This window comes from Antedon bifida, chromosome 9 (genome assembly GCF_963402885.1).
Source record: "Antedon bifida chromosome 9, ecAntBifi1.1, whole genome shotgun sequence".
Classification (NCBI taxonomy): domain Eukaryota; kingdom Metazoa; phylum Echinodermata; class Crinoidea; order Comatulida; family Antedonidae; genus Antedon; species Antedon bifida.
The window spans coordinates 15141606-15166836 of record NC_136234.1 but is presented as its reverse complement, the minus strand read 5'-3'; the positions used below and the strand labels follow the sequence as shown (position 1 = coordinate 15166836).

Here is a 25231-nt window from a genome sequence, read left to right as displayed (position 1 = left end):
TTTGTTTTTAAACCAAAAAATGGCTGACAAAAATAAGTATGTGTGCTTAGACGATTTTGAGAATGCTAGCCGTGAAATATTACAAGCATCAAGATTTGGTTACTTTTCAGATGGCTGTAATGAACAGTTTACATTGAAAGAAAATCGAGAAGCATTCAAAAGGTATAATCAGTCTAGCTAGTAGTAGGAGGCGTAGGTCCTAGCCTCTACTAGCTAGCCTAGGCTAGTAGTAGTAGGATGTACATCGTGTTCGGCCGCAAACGGTTTCGGCTGCAATGTTTTGAATGCCCATATAAGGCGCTATGTATGGCGCGCCAACTATGCATCAAATGCCGTTTGTTCTGCTGGTCTTCTCATTGGGTTATTCCATTCTAAAAATGTGGGTGCATTGTAACGTGATCGATCGAAATTGACCGACATAAATGTACGGCATATTATCATACTTTCTTTTTAAGATTCCTAACTAGCTTACTACTAGTATTAGTAAGTAAGTAAATGATGAGTAAGGCCGATGGCAAGTAAATATTTTTTTAAACCCGCAAAAATTGTTTATTTCAATTGTATACAATGCAGATACCGATTCCGACCAAAGATTCTGCGGGATGTATCCAATATAGATTTGAGCACGACCATATTGGGTGAGCGTATCTCTTGGCCTGTTTGCTTATCACCAACAGCTTTTCACAGGATGGCTGATTATAATGAAGGCGAAGTTGCAACTGCTAGAGGTAATCAAATTAAGCATCTTGATCAATAAATTCTTTAAAACCATTCGTTATTATATGATCGTCTTTGGGTCATTCTTCAGTAAGTGTCTAAAATCGTGTCCCGATACTTTGGTGGGATAGAGACTGAAAATTCATCATTAAAAAATAAAAATTCTTGACTTAAATCATAATCAACATTATTTTAAATATAATTAATTACATAAAACAAAAATAATTACATTGATATTGTTAATTTTTATAAAAATGTTTCAGGCAACCCCCTAAAATCCTATGTCCCGATCGTACATCTTCAATTTTATGATCGCCGTATATATTTGATAACAGGACTTTTGTTATCGAAAATATTGTAAAAAGTTAGTTAATCATGATTTCATGCGATTATATTCTTCGAAATACATCTCTACATACATTAAATCTCAAACTTTAAAGTTTTTGTTTAGAAAAAGCTTGTCCCGCAGTTTTGTGTCATTTCCGTCACATAATTTAAATGTGCCGTCTACAGTTTAATGAACGGCGGGGAAAAAAATTGACTGCGCGTTGTAAACATGCGAAGATATTGATATAAAACTAGCCGCCCATCATTTTCAATAAAAGAGGAAAAAAGCTAATAAAACGAGGTTTTAGAAAAATTACAGTTGCGTACCTTTATTGAATGTCATATCCGAACGGTATAGAACTCATTAAATAATTATAATTTCTGTTTTTTTTCAACTGGAAGTACAAGTTATTCACGGTATCTAGAAGTATGAAATCCGTCTCCGCTGTCAGACATGCCTACGATGTGATCCTAGGCTGTCCTATGCTAAATACATCATCTCCGTCACGGTCAGCTCCGTCACATTTCCCAATGTTTCGTTGTGACGGAGATGACGGCCCGTGACGGATATGACTTTTTGTTATTGCCAGGGCCTTTTTTTGTTGCACATTTTGTTTTGTATATCTTTATTATGTTATTACATTGTATATCTATGTGACTCTGGTCAATAAACATAATCAAATCATATCTTAAAGTCATCTCCGTCACATGATTTTTTAGGTTCGTCATATCCGTCACGGTTTCATCTCCGTCACATGGATATTTTATCCTTTTAAATCCTAAAATATTTAAGTAATGAACGCAATTATGTGGTATAATTGAAATATAAACAATATTCTTCTACTATGTCAATGGATAGTAATATTAGTTCAACAGAATTTTGTAAAACATCAGTGACAGTCATACTATTTTCTGAAAATTATTATTTTTTGGAATAGTAAATGGTTTTGAACGTATAACATCATACTAATAAATGTTAAAACAATCATTTTTTGATTAATAGAGACAAAAATAATGTATAGTATCAAAGAATTAATAATGGAAATAATTTTATAATTCCTAAACCGTTATTTTTCCTATCTTTGTATATTCCATAAATGTGACGGAAATGACAGTAACATTGAACCATGTATTTATAAATACGAATAAAATACGAAATATATAATAAAGATTGCGCCAAACATACGCTTGCCATGTAATACATGTTCATTTATCTGAATAAACTTTTAAAATTTAAAAAATGCAAATTTTAAAATCGATTTTTTATAAACCTGAAATTAGACACATACTGAAGAATGACCCCTTTATGATCTGTTTTTAATTCTTTCTCGACGTGCACACAATTGAAGAAGTAGCAGCGGGCAGATGAAAATATTGTTAATCTGTCTGCAATTATCTGCAATTTTAACATTTAAAGGATAAAATACTAGATTATGTGTAATTTGAATATTCAATATTTTACATCTTTTGTACAGTATGTTTTTTTTTTCAAGTCAATAAAATGCTGCTATACTATTTTTATATGTCAATGCATACAATTTTTTTAGCTATTTGTGGTAATGATTGTATTCCATGATTCCTACCGTAAGTACATAATAATAACTGTTATCTTAATATAGCTGCGGCTTCTGTTGGGTCTGCGATGGCACTAAGTTGCGTGTCAACACGTACAATGGAAGACGTAGCCGCCGTGACACCACATGGTGTTAGATGGATGCAGGTGCAATTCTATAAGCCACGAGTACAACTCGAGATTCTCATTAAACGGGCAGAAAAAGCTGGATTCACAGCGTTACTTGTGACTGTTGATCAACCAAAAATTGGAGATAAGTACAGCATTATGAGGCTTAAGAATGCTTTCAAATTTCAGCTTCAGGACCATGAGAAGTTAGTTTTTACTCTTACCGTCTACACTATCAAACTTTATGTGACAAAAAAAATGTGATGTGCCCATATATGGACTTGATGATATATCACTACCATATTTGGGAATATCACTACCATATTTGGGCACATTATCAAATTGTATATAGTACAGTACTGTGGTATTTGTCCTAGCCAGGACTGTTGTAAGTTCCTATCTTGGCAAGGCAGTGTCCTGCCTTGGTTAAAAACACCTGATTAACAATTTACTGTATATCTTCATTGCAGGCCAGTTAATTTACCTAAAGATGACTATACAAATGGGAATGAGATTATATCAAAATTTGATGATTCAGCAACTTGGCAAGATGTCAAATGGCTGAAATCTTTCACAAAATTACCATTGGTTCTTAAAGGAATAACAACAGGTAAGAAACATTATGCTATATTTGTAAATAGTAAGAAATAATAGATATTTCCGGGGGCAGTTTATTTGCAATATGTTTAACTGGCATTGTAAATAAAACATAAAAATGAAGATTAATTTTTAAAAAAAGGTAATGACTTCTGTAGAGAATAAAATACAAAAAATAATGTTTTCACTTATAAAAAGACAAAATAAACTGTTCAATTCAATTAAAACCCAATTGACTTCCATCCAGCCAACTTGACTTTTTTTTATCCTTTAAATTACATATTTTTCAGGTAAATATTTGTTTTTTGTTCGATCCAGTTTTTGGTCAAAGTGAATAACTATTATGTGATGGAAACCTGAAAGTGTTGACCTATTCTTGTATTACTCTAACTTCACTTCACAGGTGACCAAGCAAAAAATGCAGTTGAGTGTGGAGTTGATGGCATATTAGTCTCTAATCACGGCGGACGACAACTAGATTATCTTCCAGCAACCGTATGTACAAATAAACTACAATTAGGCTAGAAATTTGCAATGAGCTATTATTTTTGTAGGTCACCAAACCAGAAATGCAGCTGAATGTGGAGCTGACGTCATATTTAGGAACAGATCAAAGAGGTTGGGGTTAGTGGGGCATCCAGCCCGAACCCCCCTAAATCTTGCAAATTGTAATGCAAAAGATAAGACATAAGCTTAGTATTTTTAGGCTCTGGGCCCCATTTCAAAATCCTGGATCCGCCACTGATATTGGTCTAGGGGCTATTTTGTGAACCAGTTGACTGGGTTAACCCTCTACTCGTCACGAATGATGAACTGGGTTCTTTAAACACAGTTTATAACTGTGTACACTGGACCCGAGAAGACTTTTTCCATGACCACCAGAACTAGGAGCAAATTGGCCTCGAACCCATACCGATATTGTTGGCTATTTAACCACTCAGCCATTGGAATCGCTTTTGATCAAATACAGAATGGTGTATACCGGGCTAATACACATGCCATCTTCTGTATAAATTACTATCATAATAAAAACATAATTCTAACTTAATGAGTACATTTTACTTTTCTAGATTGATGCCCTACCTGAGGTTGTTGCTGCTGTGGAGGGATCTGGTGTTGAGGTGTACATGGATGGTGGTGTAAGACATGGAACTGATGTTTTCAAGGCATTGGCCCGTGGAGCGAGAGCTGTTTTCATTGGTAGACCAATCATATGGGGTTTGTCATGCAATGTATGTACACAGTCAGGAATAGTTATGTGTGTTCTCTCCTAGATTAATTGTGGTGCTGGAGGTGTGGCTGTAATTGGTATAAATGAAGTGCAATATTTGATAGTTGCTTGAGGTTGTTACCATAATGCTTGACCAGTAATAAATAATGTTTAGTGATCATGTAATGTGAGGATGCCCATAAAAATGAGATTGTATGAAATATTTAGAAATCCTGTTGAACTCTCTTTTACTTAGTTATGATACAGATTATAACATGTCTCATTTTTTTTTTTAATTAAAATTCAACAGGATACAGATAGCTCAAATTAAAGGTGCTAATAACACCTTTAACTTCAACCACAAAGCCTCTGTGGTCAAATGGTTTTGACACTCACTTTGTGGGTTCAAATCCAGGGGCATTTTATCACAATTTATGGGACTATATAATATATCCATTGTGATTTATGATTTTTGTTTGTGAAACTGATGTTTAATTTTTTAAGGGATACGAGGGCGCCAAACAAGTGCTTGACATTTTAAAGGATGAGGTGGAGAAAGTGATGGCTTTTATGGGTAAGTCAGTTATAATATGAAACAGTGACAAATACTATAACTTGACAAGGGCACATATATAGCAAATAGAAGAGGTATATTGATATTACCCTTGTATACTAAACAGAAATTTCAAAATGATTTTGTTTTTGTTTTTTAGGATGTAGAAATGTCAACGAAATAGAACCATCTATGGTGGTACATGAAGATTACTACAGAAAATGCAAGCTGTAATAAATATTTAAATAATCACATTAATTAATGAACATCTGAAGTATTCTGTATATATGGCTTTCAGATTTTCTTTTTCTATTGTATTGGTATTGGTCATTACAAGATTGAAACTGCAGACTAATGTTATATATAATTAAAATTGTATATTTTTAAAACATATCTATCTTAATAAATTTGTGTAAAACTGAATTTGCTATTCTTGACTACTCTCAATTTTCATAGGATAAACCAGGTTGTTATCGGGTCAGAGTCAATCATTCATATAATCAAAACCCCTACACTAAAAAAAATCATGGAGGAAATAAATGAACAGCAAAGTACATCAAAGTTTAATTATTACCGTCGCGATATATTTATATTATTTCCAACAAAGTTTAATTATTACTTTTGCGATATATTTATATTCGACTGAGATCCTCCTCCTCCCGTGTGATTTCAGCCACCTTGTCACGTGATTGATTAACATAAAACACGCCCCTGGAAAAACTATGGTGGCGCTGTTTTCAAAATAAATAGTATGGGATTTTAATTTTATTGCATCCGCTTCATTTTTGTGTTGGTGGTGTTTCCAGGTGATAGAGTTTCTGTTAAACACAGGCTTATTGGTAAGAAAACACATTTGTTTTAATTGTAATACTTACAATTTGATACTAGCTAAGCATTTACCGGCCTTAACTATCTTGCGTGACTAGCCTAGCCCTAGGCTTAGTATAGTTTGTTGGACTAGCTAGCTACAATAGGTAGAGGAACAGGTACTATGATGGATAGGCTAGGCAGGCTACTTATAGTAGAGCTACTTATTTATCTGGGGGAGAGAGTGCAGTTTAGGCTTTTAGAGGGTGACAAATATTTGTTATGGAACTTGTTTTTTTTTTATCATTACAGTTAAAGATGATGTCAATTCAATGCCTGCTTTTAATGCTATTTGCACAATTAGTATTATTAACAAATGGAGAATCAGATAGAAAATATATAAATGAAATTGAGTTCAAAGAGGCGATAGCATCCAGTCAAATTTCACTCATCCACTTTCATATTGAAAATGCAAGTAAGTAGATGTAATATGAGCTGTTTTTTTTAATTCTTTCAGAGAGTATAATTTTATTTTTTTAAACAGAAATCGGCGGGACCAAATGCTGCTCGAACCACTGATCTTTTACATGATTTATTTTTTTTAAATATAATGAATGAAGATCTGGTTTGCTTGTTTATTGCATTGTTCATATGAAATTTAAAATATCTAACATAAGATTACAAACCTTGTAGAATTATTTTGTACTCAAAATGTTCCTGAATTAACCAACAATATCAAGTCCTGAAGAAAACTAAAATGATGATTGTGTGTTCTAGGAATCAGAAATCCCTTACCATAAAACCATAATTAATCATTTTCCAATTAATTCCCTGGCCAGTAAAATCCTATAGATAAAAGTACTACTACTGTACTACTGTCCCTGAGACGATTCGCAAGAAATAAACCAGTGGTATCACCCATGCAGACTTCCCATAGGAAGTTATTGGGAATTATCAGCATATAACTTGAGAATTATCATTAAGCTTATCACTCAATTCTAATGTCTTCACCATATTTCCAGAATGATGGAACCATAGATGTTTAAGAATAATCACGAACCACTGTATTATATTTTTATTGTATATATTTATACATCACAGGCACAGAATAAATTCTAAACCACCCTGTGATAACTGAAAATTAATTAATTAATTTGAAACAATAAAGATGATTAAATCTGTGAGAATGAGAAAAAGTTGCCCCGAACACAGAACCTTGATTTGCAGATGTCCTAACCATTAGACCCCTTTCATGGTATTTATAAAATTTGATTGTGTATAATGTAGTATATATTTTCTCCCTTTTTAAACTATTGTATAAAAGATTTATTTTCCTTTTGTTGTTTATATTTTGATGGATGCACCATTGAAAGATTCATGGTACAGTACCACTATAAATTCTAAAGCGAGTGCCAATAAAATACTAATACTATTAAAGATGTATTGTCCCCCAAAAACATGAAAAATGAAGATTAATTAAATCAGACTTAATAAATGGTTAAATTCAACCAAAAACCACTGGCTGGCAGCCAATTTGGCAATTTTTTGCTTTAAATTACAGTTTTTTGAGGTAAATACATTTTTTTTTCAATCAAATTTTTGGTCAAAGTGGATAACTATTATGTTACATTAAAATGGCATATTAAAAAAAAAAAATTTTGTTAAGAATTATTTTTTCAGGGGGACAATACATCTTTAACCAGTAACAATAACCCAAGGTCTACCTTGAAAGATAACAAATGCTCCTGTACATTAATCCATGCAGTACTGTATTTGTAATACAAAGAAAATAGTGAAAAACTCTTCCCCACTCTGTCCCTGGTAATTAAAACCACTGGTAGGATGAGCCATTTTAATTATAATGCAGTTTGACCTCGAAATGCTGTCTTTTCAGGGAGTTGTAAGAACAAATAATACCATCCACCACTAAACAAAACTTACAATCAACACAATGTAAAAACAGAACAATAAATGCAACCATGGAGCTATAATGCAACCCACCACATTCATGCCCGTGGACACTTAATTAGCATTCCAATTAATGTATGGACAATATACTGTACTTGGTTACACTCTCCATGGTTACACTAAATAACAATGTTTAAAATAACACAAAATTAATTTATCAGAAAAAGGGGGAAAAAAGAACAATGGATGTATTTGGAACATCCAATAAACAGGAATTTAATGTAGATATTGATTGAAACTGTAAAAATTTGTCTGATAATTTCTAAGTTCCAACTTCAGGAGTCACATTAATTTACTATTCTTTTTTTCAGATAATGAATATCAAGATTTTCTGAATGGATTTTTTGAAGCATCTGAATATCTTGTTGATTTTAGGATAAAACTTGGAGTGGTAAGATATTTCTATTTTTTAATTTTTAATTAAAATATTTGTTTAATTTTTACAAAATCAACTCGGTCAAAATCGATGCAGTGTTTATTGTGGCGTAGAAAGGATGGTTTACCAATCTATACTTTTTTTTACCTTAAGCTCTGTTTACACTATCGAACTAGTTTGACAAAAGAAAAGTGTGATGTGCCCAAATGTGGTAGTGATATGCACAAACATGGTAGTGATATGACACCATCATGTCCATATATGGGCACATCACATTTTGCTATCACATAAAGTTTGATAGTGTAGACAGAGCTTTAGAATAGATTCAACAGTTCTTTTTGTGTATTGCAAAATAATGAAAGTCAACACTGTCAATCAATCAATAATTATAATAAATATTCCCATGGTAAAATGCTCTGATGACAAAAGGTCATAGAATCATTCAATGAACTATTGATTTGTATTGATGACTATTATATTAAAAACACCTAGTTTATAATCATTGTTTCCTACCATGATCCTACTAAAATAAATCAAACAATAATTTTGACAGCTTTATTTATTTTGTTTTATTTATTATTTTTTTAACGTTTTGATTGTTACTACTATAATTAAACTTAAAAAGTGTGAAACTACCTTTGTATGTGCCAACATGCTTATAATTTCATACTAGTTGTATGCTAATGATTATGACTAGAGCCTGTATTTTTTTATTACCATATTTAATGAGGGTAATCCATCCAGCAATTGCTGATCATTATATACAAGATGCTCTACATAAACAAAGTCTTATTACAAGTCTTTGGGAGTGGAGTAATTTTGTCCTTAGAAAAAATTCTGACATGTGATGGGACTTGAACCTTGGAGTGGTAGCCAAGCATCATAACCACTAAGCCACAACTCTATTTCACAAGCAGAAAAGCTGTGCACAGTACTGTACATACAATTCTCACTCAGGTTTTATACCTCCATGCAGTTAACAACAGTAAAAGTATGGTTGAAACTAGAACAATTGCAACAAATTGTCTGGTCGATATGGTCCAAATGAACATCATATCCAAAGTTTACCAAAATCGGACATCGGAAAGTGTGTTAATTACTTAGCATAAATTAAAAATGGCCGCCATTTACTATTTTGATGCACCCGTATCTCCTTATAGGTAAATGGTTTCAATTACTTCAAATCATGCAATATCATTCTGACCAGTTCATAATAAAAGTGATTATTTATCACCAGGGGGTTGTTAATTAACAACTCACTGATATCACTATGGAGTAAGAATATTACCGATATATATTGCACTTGTTTTTAATGCAAGTGAGAGTAATAAAAGGAATTTTAAGTTAATCTTTAATACTTAGTTGGATTACTAGACCCAAATGACCTTGCCGATTAAATCACTAATGATGTAGTAATACAGTTTAAACATGTCAATGCTCCATGGTTTAAATTAATTAAATGATAATAACAAATTTTGTTTTACCTTCAATAAAAAACAGTACTATCAAGGTACGTGTCAACGGTGAAAGTTATAACATATCAGAACACATATTTTATAAAATGACCTATTAAAATGGCAACAAAATTACAATTTTTGAATACGAGGGATCTTGATGGAATATGCTCTCCACTGATATGCTGAACACATGCTTCACCGCAGTTATGCTTGACTGGCATACGCCGATCAATGCCAATGTGATGTAGCCTTTCTATCTCCATGATGGTTAGCTTTTTGAGCTGTAATTGTGTTGGGTTGTAAAAATCTACAGTATCTAATCTTTGTTTGTTGTGTACATCATTGATAATTTTGATGAATTTATGTTTCCATTCCATAAATATGTTTTATTGTTTTTCTAAAATGCTCCTCTTAATGTTGGTTTTTTTAATATTTTTTAAAGAGATATATGTTGTATAAATTAATTGTAGAAATTATTTATAGTATGTTGAGAACTATGGGTTACCATGTAGTCTGTGTTCTAGACGGAGTTTTGACTTAATATTAGTAAAAAGATAATATTTTGGCATATATGGCACTTCAGACTACTTGGGCTTGTAAACTCATTTTTAGACAAAAATCAAAGAGCCGACTGGACAAAAAAGACAATAACTACAGACTTAGGGCAGGGAGATGGTTGGGGCAAGTTTAGGTTACCATGCAGTGCGAGTTGATGTGCCTCACTTTAGCTACACTATCATAACATTGCAATTCCTAATCTCACTTTATCTCTACTATCATTTAATTTGTTCAGGTTGATTGTAACATTAATTACATTGAAGAATACTGCACACAAAAACCAGAGGATTTGAGGACAAAGGTGTTTGTTTTTAGGTTTGTTTATTATTTTTATATATAGTATCAGTACCACATTGTTTAAAGATGTATTGTCCCCCTGAAAAATAATTTTTTAATTTTTTTTGTGTTAAATATGCAATTTTAATTTCACATAATAGTTATCCACTTTGACTAAAAATTAGATCGAAACAAAATTTATTTACCTGAAAAAACTGTAATTTAAAGCAAATCGTAACTTTACCTAGTGTTCCTGCCTATATTAAAAAATGGTGGTCGGGAATGGAGGGGTTTGCTCTAGGCCAAATTGGATCTGTATAAATTAAAGCTCTGTCTATAAATGTGATGTGCCCATATATGGACATGATGATGATATCATATCACTACCATTAAAGCATATCACTACGATATTTGGGCACATCACACTAGTTTGCAAAAACCAGATGAATATTTACAATTTCATGATTTGTAATCGATTGTAAAGAAAATGCACAATGTATAATTTGATGATAGTAAATTCCTTTTGTAGGAACTGATATAATTTGTATGTATTTTATAGGGATGGTAAATCTCTAACAGACCTGGCAACAGATACTTTGTTTGACATCAATTCAATTGTTTCCAGTTCTTTGCAGTAAGTATTTTTATAGTGGCACTTTATCTCGTAAATGTCTAAAGGTGTAATCAGTATGGTACAGATATACTCAAACACTTGCCTATCCAATATTATCATTACACCATCACTCTCCAGTATATACAGCACCCGACCTGATTCCACCGCAGTATGGCCATATCTTATCTTTATCTGTAGGTTAAAATGTGGCTCTGCTTAAATATCAGGGTGTTTTGTCAATACAGTACTATAAAGACCTTATAAAGTACTTTGAGAATAGAATCTTTGAGCATTCATTTTAATTTTGTACTACCAATAACATTTATTGTGGTATGATATATATAAGGTATGAACCAATTGGGCAAAACCAGCCTTTTTGAGTCAGCCTCTTGCACTTACATTTCTATAAAATACTATTGTACCATAACATCTTTTTCCGAATCTAGCCTCGCCCTTCTACAAGAAGTACCAATCGTACAGAACCATGATGAGCTATTTACAACACTACGTAGGTCAAGAGCTAAACAAGATGTTATCTTTGCTAAGGTGTTGGCTATTGGAACGCCAGGTAATTAGCTTTATCTCAGTATTAAATATTATCAATAGAAAGCCCCTAGACCTTTACTTTAACTTTACCTTTTTATACTCTCAGAACATAGGGCATTTATGGAAGCTGCTTTTGCATATGGACATCGCTATAAATTTTTAGTAACCACAAGTTCGAAGAATGTTCTTAAAGAAAGGTAAAGTCAATCATCAACCAAATCTACTCCTACACACTGTACAGAATGTCTAGTGACTAGTTTTCAATGGGACCCCATCAATGGATAATTCCATTTTCCAATGGGTAATTACTTATCTCCATCTTCTCCTATCCAAATCAATATCTTTATGCTGTTATTTTATGCTTGTGATCAAATTTAAGAATTTGCATATATGTGCTACATTTATTAAAAAACTAAATGGTTTTTCTTTTTTATAATCAAGTGATGTTGAAATGTGGGAAGAAACACGAGATGGTGTGTGGTTGTTTCAGTGTCACCAAGCTCTACTCAATGAAGAGTGTAAACGTATAAGATATCGAGGACTCCTTCGTGTGAATGAATTCCCAGCATTTATGAAAGCACTTGATATACCACTGATTGTAAGTATACACTATAAGTACATTTTTTTACCAACCCCTTACTTATATTAAGATTTAATTCCTTTATGCTGTTATAGTATAAAGGCCTGAATGTGGAGTATTAGAAGGATAAATGTGGTAGTTGACTGGTGCGTCATTGCTGTAAGAATAAATATGTCTGAACTAAACTTTTACTGCATTTACAATTGTAGTATGTACTAGGTCATAGTATATAAGGCTTGAATATATCTATCTATATGTGAAGTATGTGTGAATTATCAGATAGTCCCCATCAAATGCTGATAACCCACATATTCACAAGTACTAAAGCTCTGTCTACACTATCAAACTTTATGTGATGTGTCCATATATGGACATAATGATGTCATATCACTACCATATTTAGGTACATCACACTTTTTTTGTCAAACTAGTTTGATAGTGTAGACAGAGCTTTAGAGAGACAAACAGACAATTTATAACATCACTGAAGACTTGTGAATAAGATAACCGGCAACAAAACATACTGTATGCATTCATTCATATTGTTATGTATACCATTTTAGAGCAAGATTGACAATGGTGGGAAAAGCTTACATATGGAATTGAAGATGCCAACTGTAATGTTGATAACAAAATGCGAGAAATTTCCTGAAATGGAAAAGGTTATTGAGCAGGTGTCTCCTATCTTCCTTGGCAGCGTTGGATTTGTAATAGTTGATATGTAAGTTGGCAAACATTACCAATATCATCAATGCCTCATTGGTCGTGTACATAATACACTAAAACTACAAATAACTAAAAGTACACTATTCGTCTCCTGGTCTGCTGGTCTGGTAGGCACTGCACTGCTGGCTGCCGTTGGTCCGTGGAGGGCCTAATCCAAATTTCCTCAGTTTCCAATTAAGCTGGAGGACAAATAAAAAAAAATCAGCCTGCACCAAACAAAATCCTGATTATGATTCAGTCAACCTAAGTTCACCTTGATTCCAGTGATATGTCTGAATAATAAATTGTGAAAAATGGGTTATGGTAAAGGTACAGTATTTATTCTGGTCCTCAAGGACACATAGCAGCCAGCAGTTCAGCGTCTACCAGATCAGAATAGAACTGCTCACACTAATTCCATACATATAAAGTTTATTGTACTTGGATGGCAAGAACAAATATATAATTCTTACTTGTACCCTATAAACTAAACTCTCTGTCTATCTTCTAGGAACTTTGTTGAGCTACAGAAAATTCCATCTCTGAAAATAAAATTTCTAATGGGTCAGCAACGTAAATTACCTTATTTAATAATGGATCCTGGACACTCGTATAACGTAAGTATTTATAAATTTCATGTATAATGCTGGACTGTTCAACTTGATTGAACCATGGAGGAATTAATTCCTCCATGATTGAACACAATCAAGCAATCGGGGCAACATGAGTGGTCAAGATGGTCTATGTTTCTCAGAGCCGATCAATGTCAACTATCCAATGTTAGAAATAAATTTGAATACCATTGAGTTCTCTTGTATATTAAAGAGTTAGACCAATGATTGTACTACTATTACTCTTACTGCTGTCTCACAGCACTATAAAGCTCTGTCTACCCTATCAAACTTTATGTGACAAAAAAACCCTAACCCATGAAGATGCTTAAATTACATTGAGGACTAATACAATTTTCAAACATTGTAGGTTTAAACTGATATGCAGATGCATATCACAGAGACCTGGAGTATGGACGCCCATGTACGCAAGATTAAGATTTAACCAACATTCATCTTAGTACTCACAAGCTTTTGCTATATGTGTATACAAATTATTTTATTTTTGCTTTTAAATTATTACATATATACAGGCAGAATTTTTTGAAATGCATGAAGGTGTTACAGAAGCGGGGAAGGTTATAGATTTTATTGAGAATGTTCTTGGAGAAACGGTACCAGATGATAATCTTGATGACGAAGAAATTGATGACGATGAGAACAGTAAGTAGTTATAAACACAAACATTTTCTTATGAACTTTAAGATGAAACATTAGTATTCTCTTTTATAATTGTTTATTTGCAAAAATATAAAAAGAAATATTTTAATTTTGAATGAACTTTCTTTTCTTTTACAAATGTAAATTCATTTTATGCAAGTAATTTTTTTCTTCTTTCATATTTCATATACAATCAAAATATGGCTTTTTAATTAAAGTACAGTACAGTGATCCCCAATTACTGTAATAAGATACCAACCAATACCAATACAAAGTTTTCATAATTCATTAATTCATGTTTATGTCATAGTCAGAGGTTTGAAGGTTCTACTGTACCTGGGTGTTTCAATTTTTGTCTGTTTTTCAAGCTCATGTATTATACCTATGAATTGCCAGGTGTGCCAAAATATTTATCATTTTACAATGAAAAATACAGTTGAATTTCAGTCTAGAATCTAGAATTTGACCCCTTCAAAAATATAATTTGCTTGCTTTATATGTTTATAAGAACCATATGTTGCTTTGTATGTTTTTACGTATAGTATGATTGCATGACAACATCCACAATTTTTTTTTTGCAAATAGCTATTACTGTATATTTTTATATAACCAAATATTAAATAGCAGGCCCTCTGCATTTTGCCATGTCTTTTACTTGGTTTTTGAGCGTATTTATTTTATTATATCGTTTTAGTTGAAGAGCTTCAAGATGACCCAGTTCAAGAAGCAACCTATCAGGAACGATCAATTCAACATCTTGACACCATTCATACTGAAGCACTCACTGATAAGACATTTGCTGAGTTCATTGCAAAGAAGGGATTGACTACCATCTTTTTCCATGTCAAATGTAAGGCATTCTTTTTAAATGATTCTAGAATAGATGTTGTCACCAGTTAGCTTCACATTTAATATACTTGTAACCCACAAGACAATCCCGATTTCATTGTAAAGAAGGGCTTTACAACCATCTTTTTCCATGTCAAATGTAAGGCAACCCTACCGGAACAGATGTGAAAGACCCTTTACAGATGATCGAATCAGAGTGCATTAGTGATCTCCTAGACACTAGATTTCCTGGATCCGCCCCTGTAGATGTCGCATTTAATAACATATGGTGTATTCAGTAGAGGTTAATGTGTATTTGTGACATAAAGTACAATGTTAATTATTAGCTTAAACCATTCAACTAAAAATTTAGGTTTCCTAATAAAAAAAAATACTTTTTTCACTAAACATACATATAGCAAAGATTCCTCCTCAGAATCAAGAGATTGTTCAAGTTAAATGTAAAAATGTGGATTCCTCCAGTTTAAAATATAAATTCTAGCAAAGCTTTATTTTGTTTGATAGGGGACCCACGATGCCTGGCTTTTCGTGAACCGTATGGACTTGCAGCAGTGGAGATAATGGAGATTAAACGTACAAATGAAAGTGCTCTTGCTCGAGTGAACTGTTTTGATTGGCCGGATGTCTGCACCAAAGCAAACGTGACTCGTTACCCTACTATTAAAATGTACAAAAAGGGAAAGGAGGTTGCTGAATACAAAGGTGTTCTTGATGAATTCTACTTCTTGAAGAATTATTTACTGTAAGTATTTGGACTAGTATGCCTGCCTCTGTAACCTAGTTTGCCTGCCTCTGTAACCTAGTTTGCTGTTTGACTCCATGGATCTTTTTTTTTATGTGAACCTGTAGAATATGTCTTATTATTTTTTAGGCTGACTGTTAATTCTCCTATAGTACTAATGACAGAGAAGGAAGGAAGAGAATTTATGGACGCCAAAAATCCTTCTTGGAATTCTAAATACCTTGATGCTTTTACAATTGGCTTTTTCCCAGAAGGAACAACAAAAGGTAAAATTACCTAGTAAATACTGTAATAATTTATTACAGTTAGAGAAAAAATGGCAAAATCAGCACTGTGGTCATGTGAGTCAAAACAATATAGATTATCTGATAAAAATCCTAGAAAGTAGGAAACCATTTTCCCCCTGACTGATTATTAGAGCGCTATGGAATACAATTCTGGAACACTGTAATATAAGAACTTAAAAATTTGTGTTTTACATAGAACGTTTGGTGTTCTCAGAGGTGGCAGAAGAGCTAAGAGGACAGTACCTGATGGCATCATGTGTCAAAGATTGTGCTAAATCCTTGTAAGTAATATTGATGTAAATCAGGGTATTATAGTTTTGGTGAAACAGATTAACCCTAATTATGCATTGCATCAAAATTAACAGGAATATATATCTACGTAGGGCAAGTCAAATAGGTGGAAGTCTTGAAGCTACCGTTGTAACTATCAAATGGGAGGATGTGAATCAGCCAGAAGTCTTGTATACAGAGCCCTACACTGAGGAAGATCTGAAGAAATTTGTGCTGGAATCATCAGAGAAAATAATGGTAAATTTAATTCACTGTTCATAAATTAAAACACCTTAAACTTGACTGTAATTATTCTTCACAAAAATGTTTACATGGATTTTTACCTGGCCTCATAGCCATAAGATAGTGCATCCAATAAAGGTGCAACAGCAAATAATGTCTTGTGAGAATTAGAATTTGTTTAGACAAAAGTCAAAGAATGGCTAGGCTGTTAGCCATGTCGACATGAATTTGAAATTAGTTTTCATCATTGGGAGTGGTTATACAAATATTGACTGGGTTGCGGGGCAATATATTATATATACGACTGGTATGTGCTCAGATGGTGATGAGTCTCCGATTGTGTAGAGGAAAATACAAGTGCACAACGAACAAGTTTACATGTATTTTTAATATATTCTTAACAATTTTATGATTATTTTACTAGCCTGAGCTGAATGAAGTAAATTTCCCATTTTTTATGAAAAAGAAGTCCGCATTCTTGATGTTGTTTCATGGATTTGACCATTATTCAGAATCTGCAGAGGAGTCCCTCGCAGAAATTGCTCGTGAAAAGACATTTCCAACCCTCCAAATATGTTGGTTGGATGCGTAAGTATTTTGAGTGTACATTTTAATTATAATTTCATAATAAACAATAAATGCTGTCTTAATCGCTATCTACACTATCAAACTTTATTTAACAAAAAAATGTGATGTTCCCGAATATATAGACATCATATCACTACTATATTTAGGCACACCACACTTTTTTTGTCAAACTAATTTGATAGTGTAGACTGAGCTTTAAAAATCATTCTTTACTATTTAAAACAAAGACTTTTAATTTTCTAATCTAGGTCATCCTCTGACACTATTGGCCTGCATCTACTAAAACAATACGATATAGAATTTGTGAAGTTTAGGCCGACAATCGTGTTGTTAGACTTTAAGTCTCAGAACCTGTACCACTATGGCACGTCAGTTGACTACAGGAAAAAGGTGTTAGTGCCCTGGATAAAGAAAACTTTGAATGGTGAAATTGAAAGAAAAGGTAGGTATAGCTTAGATTGGTGGATTACAGAAGCCTGTATTCAAATGTCAATACAGTAGATTATTTCATAGATAATGGTACCATACAGTGCGAAAAAGCCTGCATTTATAGTGTTTGTTTGCCTAGCCCATACAAACATACTCCCAAAGTTGATATTATATATATGATGATTTTAAGTACTTAGAGTGTCGCACCAGATGGCGTATATGCTGGTCTGGAAGGCTAGTGTTGTTGTTGCTGCTCTGTGACCTACAGTATACTACTCTGCAAGTTTACTGTAACAATATGTGGCTACAGTATCATTATGCAAATGTTCTCTTTCAGGAATGTTAAAAGAAAAGAAATGGACGCCTCTAACAACTGGTTATGATTTCTTATCGATGATTAAGGCAGAGGAACTAACTGAAATGGCACAAACGGAGAACAGGAGATTCAGTAGGTCTGCTGAAAGAATGCCAGAAAACGATGACTCCAAAATTAGAGAAGAATCATCCGAGGGGGAAGGTCTTTCTACTGGAGAGGACAGTGTGTTAGAAGACCTACCATTGAATAAGGCACAAAGACATATAGAACTTTGATGATATTTTTAAGTACAATAGTGTATATATGAATCTCTTGCTGAATTACACATCCATTGCTATTATTAGGGAGCTTTTGATATGCGACGCCCACCGATCTAGGTCAATTGATGTGTCGCCTGGACACTACGAATTAAGATAATATAGTTTTAATAGTTGTCAGTCGTCGTAAATCGTAAGCTCCCTATTAAATGTGCCTAATAATACAGTCTGTATGTATATATGGTGTCACGAAGGACAGAAATTGTTTCTCAAATTGGAAAAACCAGAAATGTAGAACTTATAGCATATTAACTCAACAATGTAAAAATAATATTATACAGTACAGTACTTGATTATTGAACATTTACCTGTTTGCAGTTGTTCTGGGTATTTTATATTAAAAATAAATTATGTTTTTAATTTGATTAATTGATTATGTTTATGATTGCTTTTATATATTTGTTATAATTTGAAAAAGGAAACAGATATTGGATAAACTTTCTATTTTATATCTGTACAAAATTATTTTTAAAATAATATATTGTGCTGCGGTATTGAAACGATGTTTGTTTTCTTTATGGAAACGTGATTAAAACGGCATATAAATAAATCGTTTAAAAACTGTATCACAAATCACTTGTACAACAAATGGACAAATAGAATAAGAAAAATTGGAACATGGTTGATCCAATACCACTATAATAAAGCACTTAGATCATGGCTTACAAATCATAAACTACGAATAGATGATAGCAAACAGCTGGTGTACTGTACCTTTCATTACAAACTTAGATGTGTATAATTTATCATAACCGTGTGTAATGAATTGGTCTTCTGTCAGGCTTTGTGATGATGCTCTGTCCATTCATATACGGCTGGAGAACTGTAGGAATATTAATGCTTCCATCTGCTTGCTGGAAGTTTTCTAAGATGGCTAGAATCATTCGAGGTACAGCACAACCAGTGCCATTTATCTATGTAAAAGAAAATGTGAATTTAGATTAAGAAAACTGGTCATATACCAGTCTGCAAGAAGTACACTTATATTGTTCCATTCTAATAATATTTGTAATGTTATCAAGCACAATCTTGCCAAGAGCAAGCAATAGGCTTGAACAGTCAACTGCTTTTGCTCCAATGTTAACAAAACAATAATTTATAAATATAGTTAGCAAATTAATTACAATTTAGTAAACATTCCTTTTTTTTAACTATGTCGACAGACTTTATGTGACAACAAAAATGTGATGCCCATAGACATGATGATGTCATCTTACAACCATATTTGGGACATCACACTTTTTTTGATAGTGTAGACAGAGCTTTATTCATCTTACCGTATGGACATATTTCTTTTCTGATTCAGAATTAATATATTTAATGTTGAGACGCCTACTCTGGAAATCAGTGCAGTTTGAAGTGCTAGAAATCTGTGTGAATAAATTACAATTATTGTACAGTAACATACTGTAAAATAAAACTACTACCTCTACTAGTAATCAATTTCATGCCTTTCATGTATACATTTTATGTTGTATTTGGTAGCATAAACACATGTTGTTAGACAAGGGGGAGGGGATGCAACTGTAATGTTTGTCACCATCTTTTATTTTGTTTCTTGATATTTAAATGGCTTTTGAGATAACTAGATATAGAATTTATTGCAAAATAAAATATTGATTGATATTCTGAATACCTCTCCATAGCTATCTCTGTGAGGCATCCATGCCTCAATGTCATACTTCCTGTAAGCCGACGCTCCAAGCTCTTCTGAAGGCATATCAAGCACACTACAAAGGCAAAATATACATTATTAGCATTTATGGCATAAATAATTGTTAAAAACCAACTATTATATCACAAAAACGTATGACGACTAGCCTAGGCAAATTTGAAGAGAAAAGTGGTGTGCAGTAATATGAATATAACAATAATAAATGGGGCTTGTATAAGCGCATTATGGAAAGCCTCAATGTGCTTAACAAAAGAAATAAAAAGCAGAAAAAAAGAGTTTTCAGGCCAGTCTTAAAATATTTAATTTGTGACAAGCTACAATGAAAACCACATTGATGTGTCATTGGTTAACTGGACCTAGAAACTACCACAAATGTTTAGAACAATAGAGGGAGGAAGCACATTAAATTGATTTTTGAGAGGTGGCATGGATTAACTAAGTTCCAGAACGATTCGGCCCCCGAGATGATTCGGCCCGGGACTATTCGGCCTACTTTTGGTGGGACGATTCAGCCCACTTTTGGGCCGAAACATCCCACTTTGTGGGCCGAAACGTCTCACTTTAGACCAAATTCTTATTCATTTTTTTTGGTATTTATCAAATTTTTAAAGGTGTTTAACAATCCGTATGTTATTGATATTGACAAAGTTGATATAATATATATAATAAATTACTAAAAAAACGTAATTTTATATTCAATTTATTACTTCGAAAACTTTGTTTATTTCGTGCATTCGCCAAGCGGCCAACAGAGGGCGTAACTTGTTTACATCGTTCGCGTGACTAAAAAATGATAATTTTCGACAATGTTTTCAAAATGTTTGCTTTATTGCATCTTTATCCCTAATAGTACTACCCCATAGTCTCTCTGAAAATAAAGTTATTATTATAAAATGCATATCAATGCCGATAAATTTAAGTGTGCCGAATCGTCTCGGGGCCGAATAGTCCCGGGCCGAATCGTCCCGGGCCCGAATCGTCTCAGGGCCTGAATCATCCCGCTACCGATTAACTACATACTTACTGGAAATGTAAACCTAGATCAGAGAAGAGCTGTCTTTGTACACTTGAATATTCCTCAAACAATTCTGAACTCTCTTCACCAGAATTTTGTGATGTTACTCCAAACATCTCCACCTGATAAATTGTAAAATCATGTCTTATTAAAATAGGAAAACCTATACATGGATGTTTACATAGAATGTTCTTATTGCTAATAATAATTATTATTATTACCCCCTCATTGGATCAAACATGTAACCATAATCATGCTTGTAATAAGAGACCAATTATTGCATTCAAAATATGTTGGATCGTCTGTACTAATCAATGTTTATTATTTGGGCTAACAAGCAAAAAGATTGCATTGTGTGGGTCTTCATTCGTTCAAAATTGTGGAATGCCATTTAATTAGTTAAATTATGGTGTAAATATTAAGCTCTGTCTACACTATCAAACTAGTTTGACAAAAAGTGTGATGTGCCCAAATATAGTAGTAACATGACATCATCTTGTCCATGTATGGGCACATAACATTTTTATAGGTTGAGAAGAATCAAGCTATTTTTGTGTGTACAATTACCTTTGTGAATTGGTGTACCCTGTAGAGCCCTCTAGCATCAGCTGAATGTGTTGTCTCTGCACGATAGCATTGACTAACTGTCATTACCTTCTGTGGTAAATCAACTTCAGCTAACAATTTGTTCATAAAATAGCCAGCTAGGCCCACTTCTCCTGTTCCAGTTAAGCATATATTATGAGAGTGCTGGCTAGGGTCAAGCCAGTAGACTTGAGTATGTTCACCTTTTGTTCTCATACCACAACCTTCCTGAATGGCAGAAAAAAATATGAAACAAATGTAATTAACGTTCAGAAACAACATACAGTATTAGGGCTGATTTAAACTAACAATTGGTTTTAAATACACTAATTTTTGTTAAAAAATTAACAAGATGGTCAAGGCAAGAGATAAAACATCTTCAAATGCATCAAAATGTCAATTAAAAAAAACCACAAGAAAACCCAAAATTAAAAATGTACATCATAATTGAGTAATTAAAATGAATGTTTGTTTAATTATACCTGTTGTTTGTAACTTTTTTTTCAACAAATCATGTTAAGTCTACATTTAGATGGTGATAGCTTTGATTAGCTAAATCAGCGTTTGTCAATTATTTTGTTTGTTGGCAATAAAAGAGTGTTTATTAACATTGTTAAAATAAATACTATGACTAGTGAAGAATGTGTACACAGTACAGTATAATAAAAATGAAACTTACAAAGACTACAGGCCGAATAAGATTTGGCACCGAAATTAAGCTAAAACCTTTTTGTAATAGTCTTTCTATTGTGTAACAAGTGAGGGCCTCCTCCAGTTGAGCACCAGCACCTTTCAAATAGTATGACCTATTACCTGTTGCATTACCCAAGTTTCTGCAAAATAGACACTCTAAAATTAATAAATAATAATCACAAAAAACCCCTTTAAATTTAATATTAAACCTCTTTTGTGCCATCTAGCACTACACTAAACAAGTAAAATGGACGAGCGGTTAAGGCAGTGGGTGGTGTTTACCGTACATAAAGAGCCTACAATATTGGCATGGGTTTGAGGCCGACTCACTCCTAGTTCTGACCAAGTCTTCTAGGATAAGGACTATAAACTGTAGGTCCAGTGTACACAGTTTGTGCGTGTGCACTTTAAAGAACCCAGTTCATCATTCGAAACGAGTATGGGGTTAACATGTCCACAAAATAGCCCCTGTGCTAGAGGGATTACCACCTATCTGATATGACAGTGATTAATTTACTATTGGTGAATTCCGTAATAAACAAAATAATATTTCAATATATATTTTTTCTTTTAATTATCTGTGTTTTTAATTTTACAATTCATTTTAATGATTTGTACATTGTAAATTGCAAGAATTAATTGGATTGGATGCTTAATAAATTTAAATTAACAAAATAGATAACACACAGTAGAATTTGTAGATATTGATATAAATTATATTATAGATTTATTAAAACTTACTTTATTCGTAGTATATCCAGATTCTCTCCTAGTTCTATGTGTCCTTTGATTGGAAAATCAAATTTAGGTTTTTCCCCTTGAATGTGGATAACTCTGGCCTGATTTTCCTCTCCAATTGGCTGAAGCAAAACAATAAATAAACTATAACATTTATAAAGTGCACATATCCAGGGCAGGGGCTGGGAGGTAGTGTGGTATCAGAATTGTACATTAGAATCATCCATGTGAAGGGTTTTGGGGTTGTACTTAGAAGAGTTTAAACTACATTTGAAAACATCAAGGATGGGTTTTTTGTTGGGAGCAATGGGGAATCAACATGACAGGGATTTGTACTAGGAAGGTTTTAAAATACTGGAGTGGAATTTGGGAGAGGTACTGTGTGGCTTGTGATGAGGCTATGGCCTAGGGGTTGCGGGATCAATTCTATGCTTGACGATTTTATTTTTTTAATTTAATTGAGATTATTTAGAGGGTTATGTTTTAATATTTAGGACGAGTTTTATATTTAGTAATGACTCGAGTTTTATATTTAGGAATGCAAATGGAAGTTAGGATACGGTACCGTATATTTAGCCACAGCGTTTTTTAAAAGCAAGAATATTGTTAATTAAGATAAAAAATATCTCACCGCATCTGGATGTGTTCTGTTTGGCAGTTTTAGTGCAGCTTCATAGTATGCATCTTCGTGTTCTTCAATTTTTGATTCTATTTGTTTTTGTTGACTGATTAAATACGTTTTTCTGTTTTCTAAAGCATCTTTACTTTCAACATTAGTTTGTACTTTTAAGGCTAAATCATTTATTTGCTGTTTCAATGTAATAATTGCATCTTCAAGTTTATTCAATTGTTTCCAAAACTCAACCTGGAATAAAAAATAATATAAAATTTAAAGTGAAGTTTTTTTTTAATGGTTTAACTAATTGATCATAATTATTCTTTTACAGCATTCAATCATAAGAGAGTAAAGCTTCTATGCGAAAGGAGAATCCAGGATTTCTGAAATGTCAGGAGTTCACTAAAACTCTGAGGTTGTGCTCGCCACATTACACTGTGCGATTTGACAATTTTAAGATGTGTTTTATTCTTAGTAATTATTAATAGTATGTCAAAAAATGAACAATTATTAGTCCATAATTTAATTTTGGCTTTCGAACAGGAGACACAACTTTTATATTGATTTTAATTTTTTTATTAAGAATTTGAATGTATTTTAATTATAACTGTATAACTCTTTTCAATTTAGTATTTTGGTGAGCCACTTGAGTGATATATTTCGCTTTTTGGTTAACCTGTTTTTTTGGATTTTGAACTATTTTCTTTTGTTTTGTTATGTATTTATTTTTTTCTGACGAAATAAATGAAATGAAAGCAAAACCATCAACATACCACTTGGAATACATCTGCATCACCTTTCCGGTGCAAGTTATTGTTATTAATTTCTTCCACATTTTTCATCACATGTTCCATGTTAAACACAGGTCTTACTGCTCTGCTCTCTTTCCAATGCCGAAATCTACTATGGAACTCGTTACTGGCATTGCTGGTGGTACAATAATCTCTAAATTCATGGAAGTTAAACCTATGACAGCAAAGATGGCTAGGAATACACTTCCTTATCTTGCAGTATGAACTGTAAAGTTTAGACCAAGGAAGAGTGGTCTTGCCTGCTATACATCTAGTATGTTGACATAGTAATGGTAACATTTTTATATGAATTTGCCTGGAAAGAGATAAAATATTATTATTAATGTTCTGAAATGAATTATAAAGGTTGATTCATGATGAAAAATAATATCAATAAACAAAAAAAAGGATCAGATTGTAAACAAATATATAATAATATTAATATTAATAAATCATATATAATAATATATTCAAAAACTTTATTATAAATAAATGTTTTATAACTTATGGATGGGAACTCCAAACAACCAGCAGTGAAACAACAGAGAGTATCTTTTTAGTCAATACATTGACAGCACATAAACATACAGACCGGCAGGCCTAGCTATAGCAGTAGTACTGTAGTAGTAGTAGAGTAGGGCTTGCCCTTGCTACCAAAACAACAACAGTCAACAGAGGGGAAGCAGGCTTTCTACTAACTACTAGGGATACTAGGCCTAGTACTAGCTAGCTAGGCTCTATAGAGCTTCTAGAGAGAGGGCTAGCTAGGCATATCCAAAGTTTATAATCGGAAAATACTGTACAACTTTACATGTAAACTTCACAATTGAAAAAA

The 25231-nt window shown here is 32.9% G+C and overlaps 3 protein-coding genes across 3 annotated transcripts; 2 read left to right on the top strand and 1 right to left on the bottom strand.

Annotated features, from left to right (window-relative positions):
• LOC144852773 (2-Hydroxyacid oxidase 1-like) lies at positions 1-5508 on the top strand. The gene is made up of 8 exons (XM_078710748.1): positions 1-162; positions 574-728; positions 2664-2931; positions 3196-3335; positions 3726-3817; positions 4393-4554; positions 5037-5106; positions 5246-5508. Exons 1-8 carry the CDS (start codon positions 20-22, stop codon positions 5317-5319), a joined length of 1104 nt encoding a protein of 367 aa, XP_078566874.1. The 5' UTR covers positions 1-19; the 3' UTR covers positions 5320-5508.
• A 365-nt stretch (positions 5509-5873) lies between these two features.
• On the top strand, positions 5874-18652 carry LOC144852827 (thioredoxin domain-containing protein 16-like). The gene is made up of 19 exons (XM_078710851.1): positions 5874-5924; positions 6205-6367; positions 8172-8251; positions 10487-10566; positions 11087-11161; positions 11587-11708; positions 11793-11883; positions 12128-12284; positions 12830-12987; positions 13483-13588; positions 14116-14245; positions 14937-15092; positions 15596-15833; positions 15963-16099; positions 16317-16401; positions 16504-16648; positions 17058-17221; positions 17470-17663; positions 17988-18652. The coding sequence occupies exons 2-19, from the start codon at positions 6211-6213 to the stop codon at positions 18239-18241; spliced, it is 2529 nt and encodes an 842-aa protein (XP_078566977.1). The 5' UTR covers positions 5874-5924; positions 6205-6210; the 3' UTR covers positions 18242-18652.
• Positions 18653-18880: 228 nt separating this feature from the next.
• On the bottom strand, positions 18881-24916 carry LOC144852828 (serine--tRNA ligase, mitochondrial-like). The gene is made up of 10 exons (XM_078710852.1): positions 24901-24916; positions 24379-24712; positions 23621-23854; positions 22993-23111; positions 22238-22391; positions 21541-21786; positions 20983-21095; positions 19920-20013; positions 19561-19653; positions 18881-19197 (listed from the first exon to the last, which is right to left on the bottom strand). Exons 2-10 carry the CDS (start codon positions 24694-24696, stop codon positions 19030-19032), a joined length of 1539 nt encoding a protein of 512 aa, XP_078566978.1. The 5' UTR covers positions 24697-24712; positions 24901-24916; the 3' UTR covers positions 18881-19029.
• Positions 24917-25231: the final 315 nt, after the last annotated feature.

Bases quoted from the DNA above. Each gene is read 5' to 3' on its own strand.
- LOC144852773 (XM_078710748.1), top strand. From the start codon at position 20: ATGGCTGACAAAAATAAGTATGTGTGCTTAGACGATTTTGAGAATGCT. The intron at 163-573 runs GTATAATCAGTC...TATACAATGCAG, and splicing joins AATCGAGAAGCATTCAAAAG to ATACCGATTCCGACCAAAGA. The intron at 729-2,663 runs GTAATCAAATTA...ATCTTAATATAG, and splicing joins CGAAGTTGCAACTGCTAGAG to CTGCGGCTTCTGTTGGGTCT.
- LOC144852828 (XM_078710852.1), bottom strand. From the start codon at position 24,696: ATGTTACCATTACTATGTCAACATACTAGATGTATAGCAGGCAAGACC. The intron at 21,787-22,237 runs GTAAGTTTCATT...TCTGCCATTCAG, and splicing joins TTATTCGGCCTGTAGTCTTT to GAAGGTTGTGGTATGAGAAC. The intron at 19,654-19,919 runs GTATTCAGAATA...TTATTCACACAG, and splicing joins ACAGAGATAGCTATGGAGAG to ATTTCTAGCACTTCAAACTG.
- LOC144852827 (XM_078710851.1), top strand. From the start codon at position 6,211: ATGATGTCAATTCAATGCCTGCTTTTAATGCTATTTGCACAATTAGTA. The intron at 11,709-11,792 runs GTAATTAGCTTT...TTATACTCTCAG, and splicing joins GTTGGCTATTGGAACGCCAG to AACATAGGGCATTTATGGAA. The intron at 16,402-16,503 runs GTAAGTAATATT...ATATCTACGTAG, and splicing joins AAAGATTGTGCTAAATCCTT to GGCAAGTCAAATAGGTGGAA.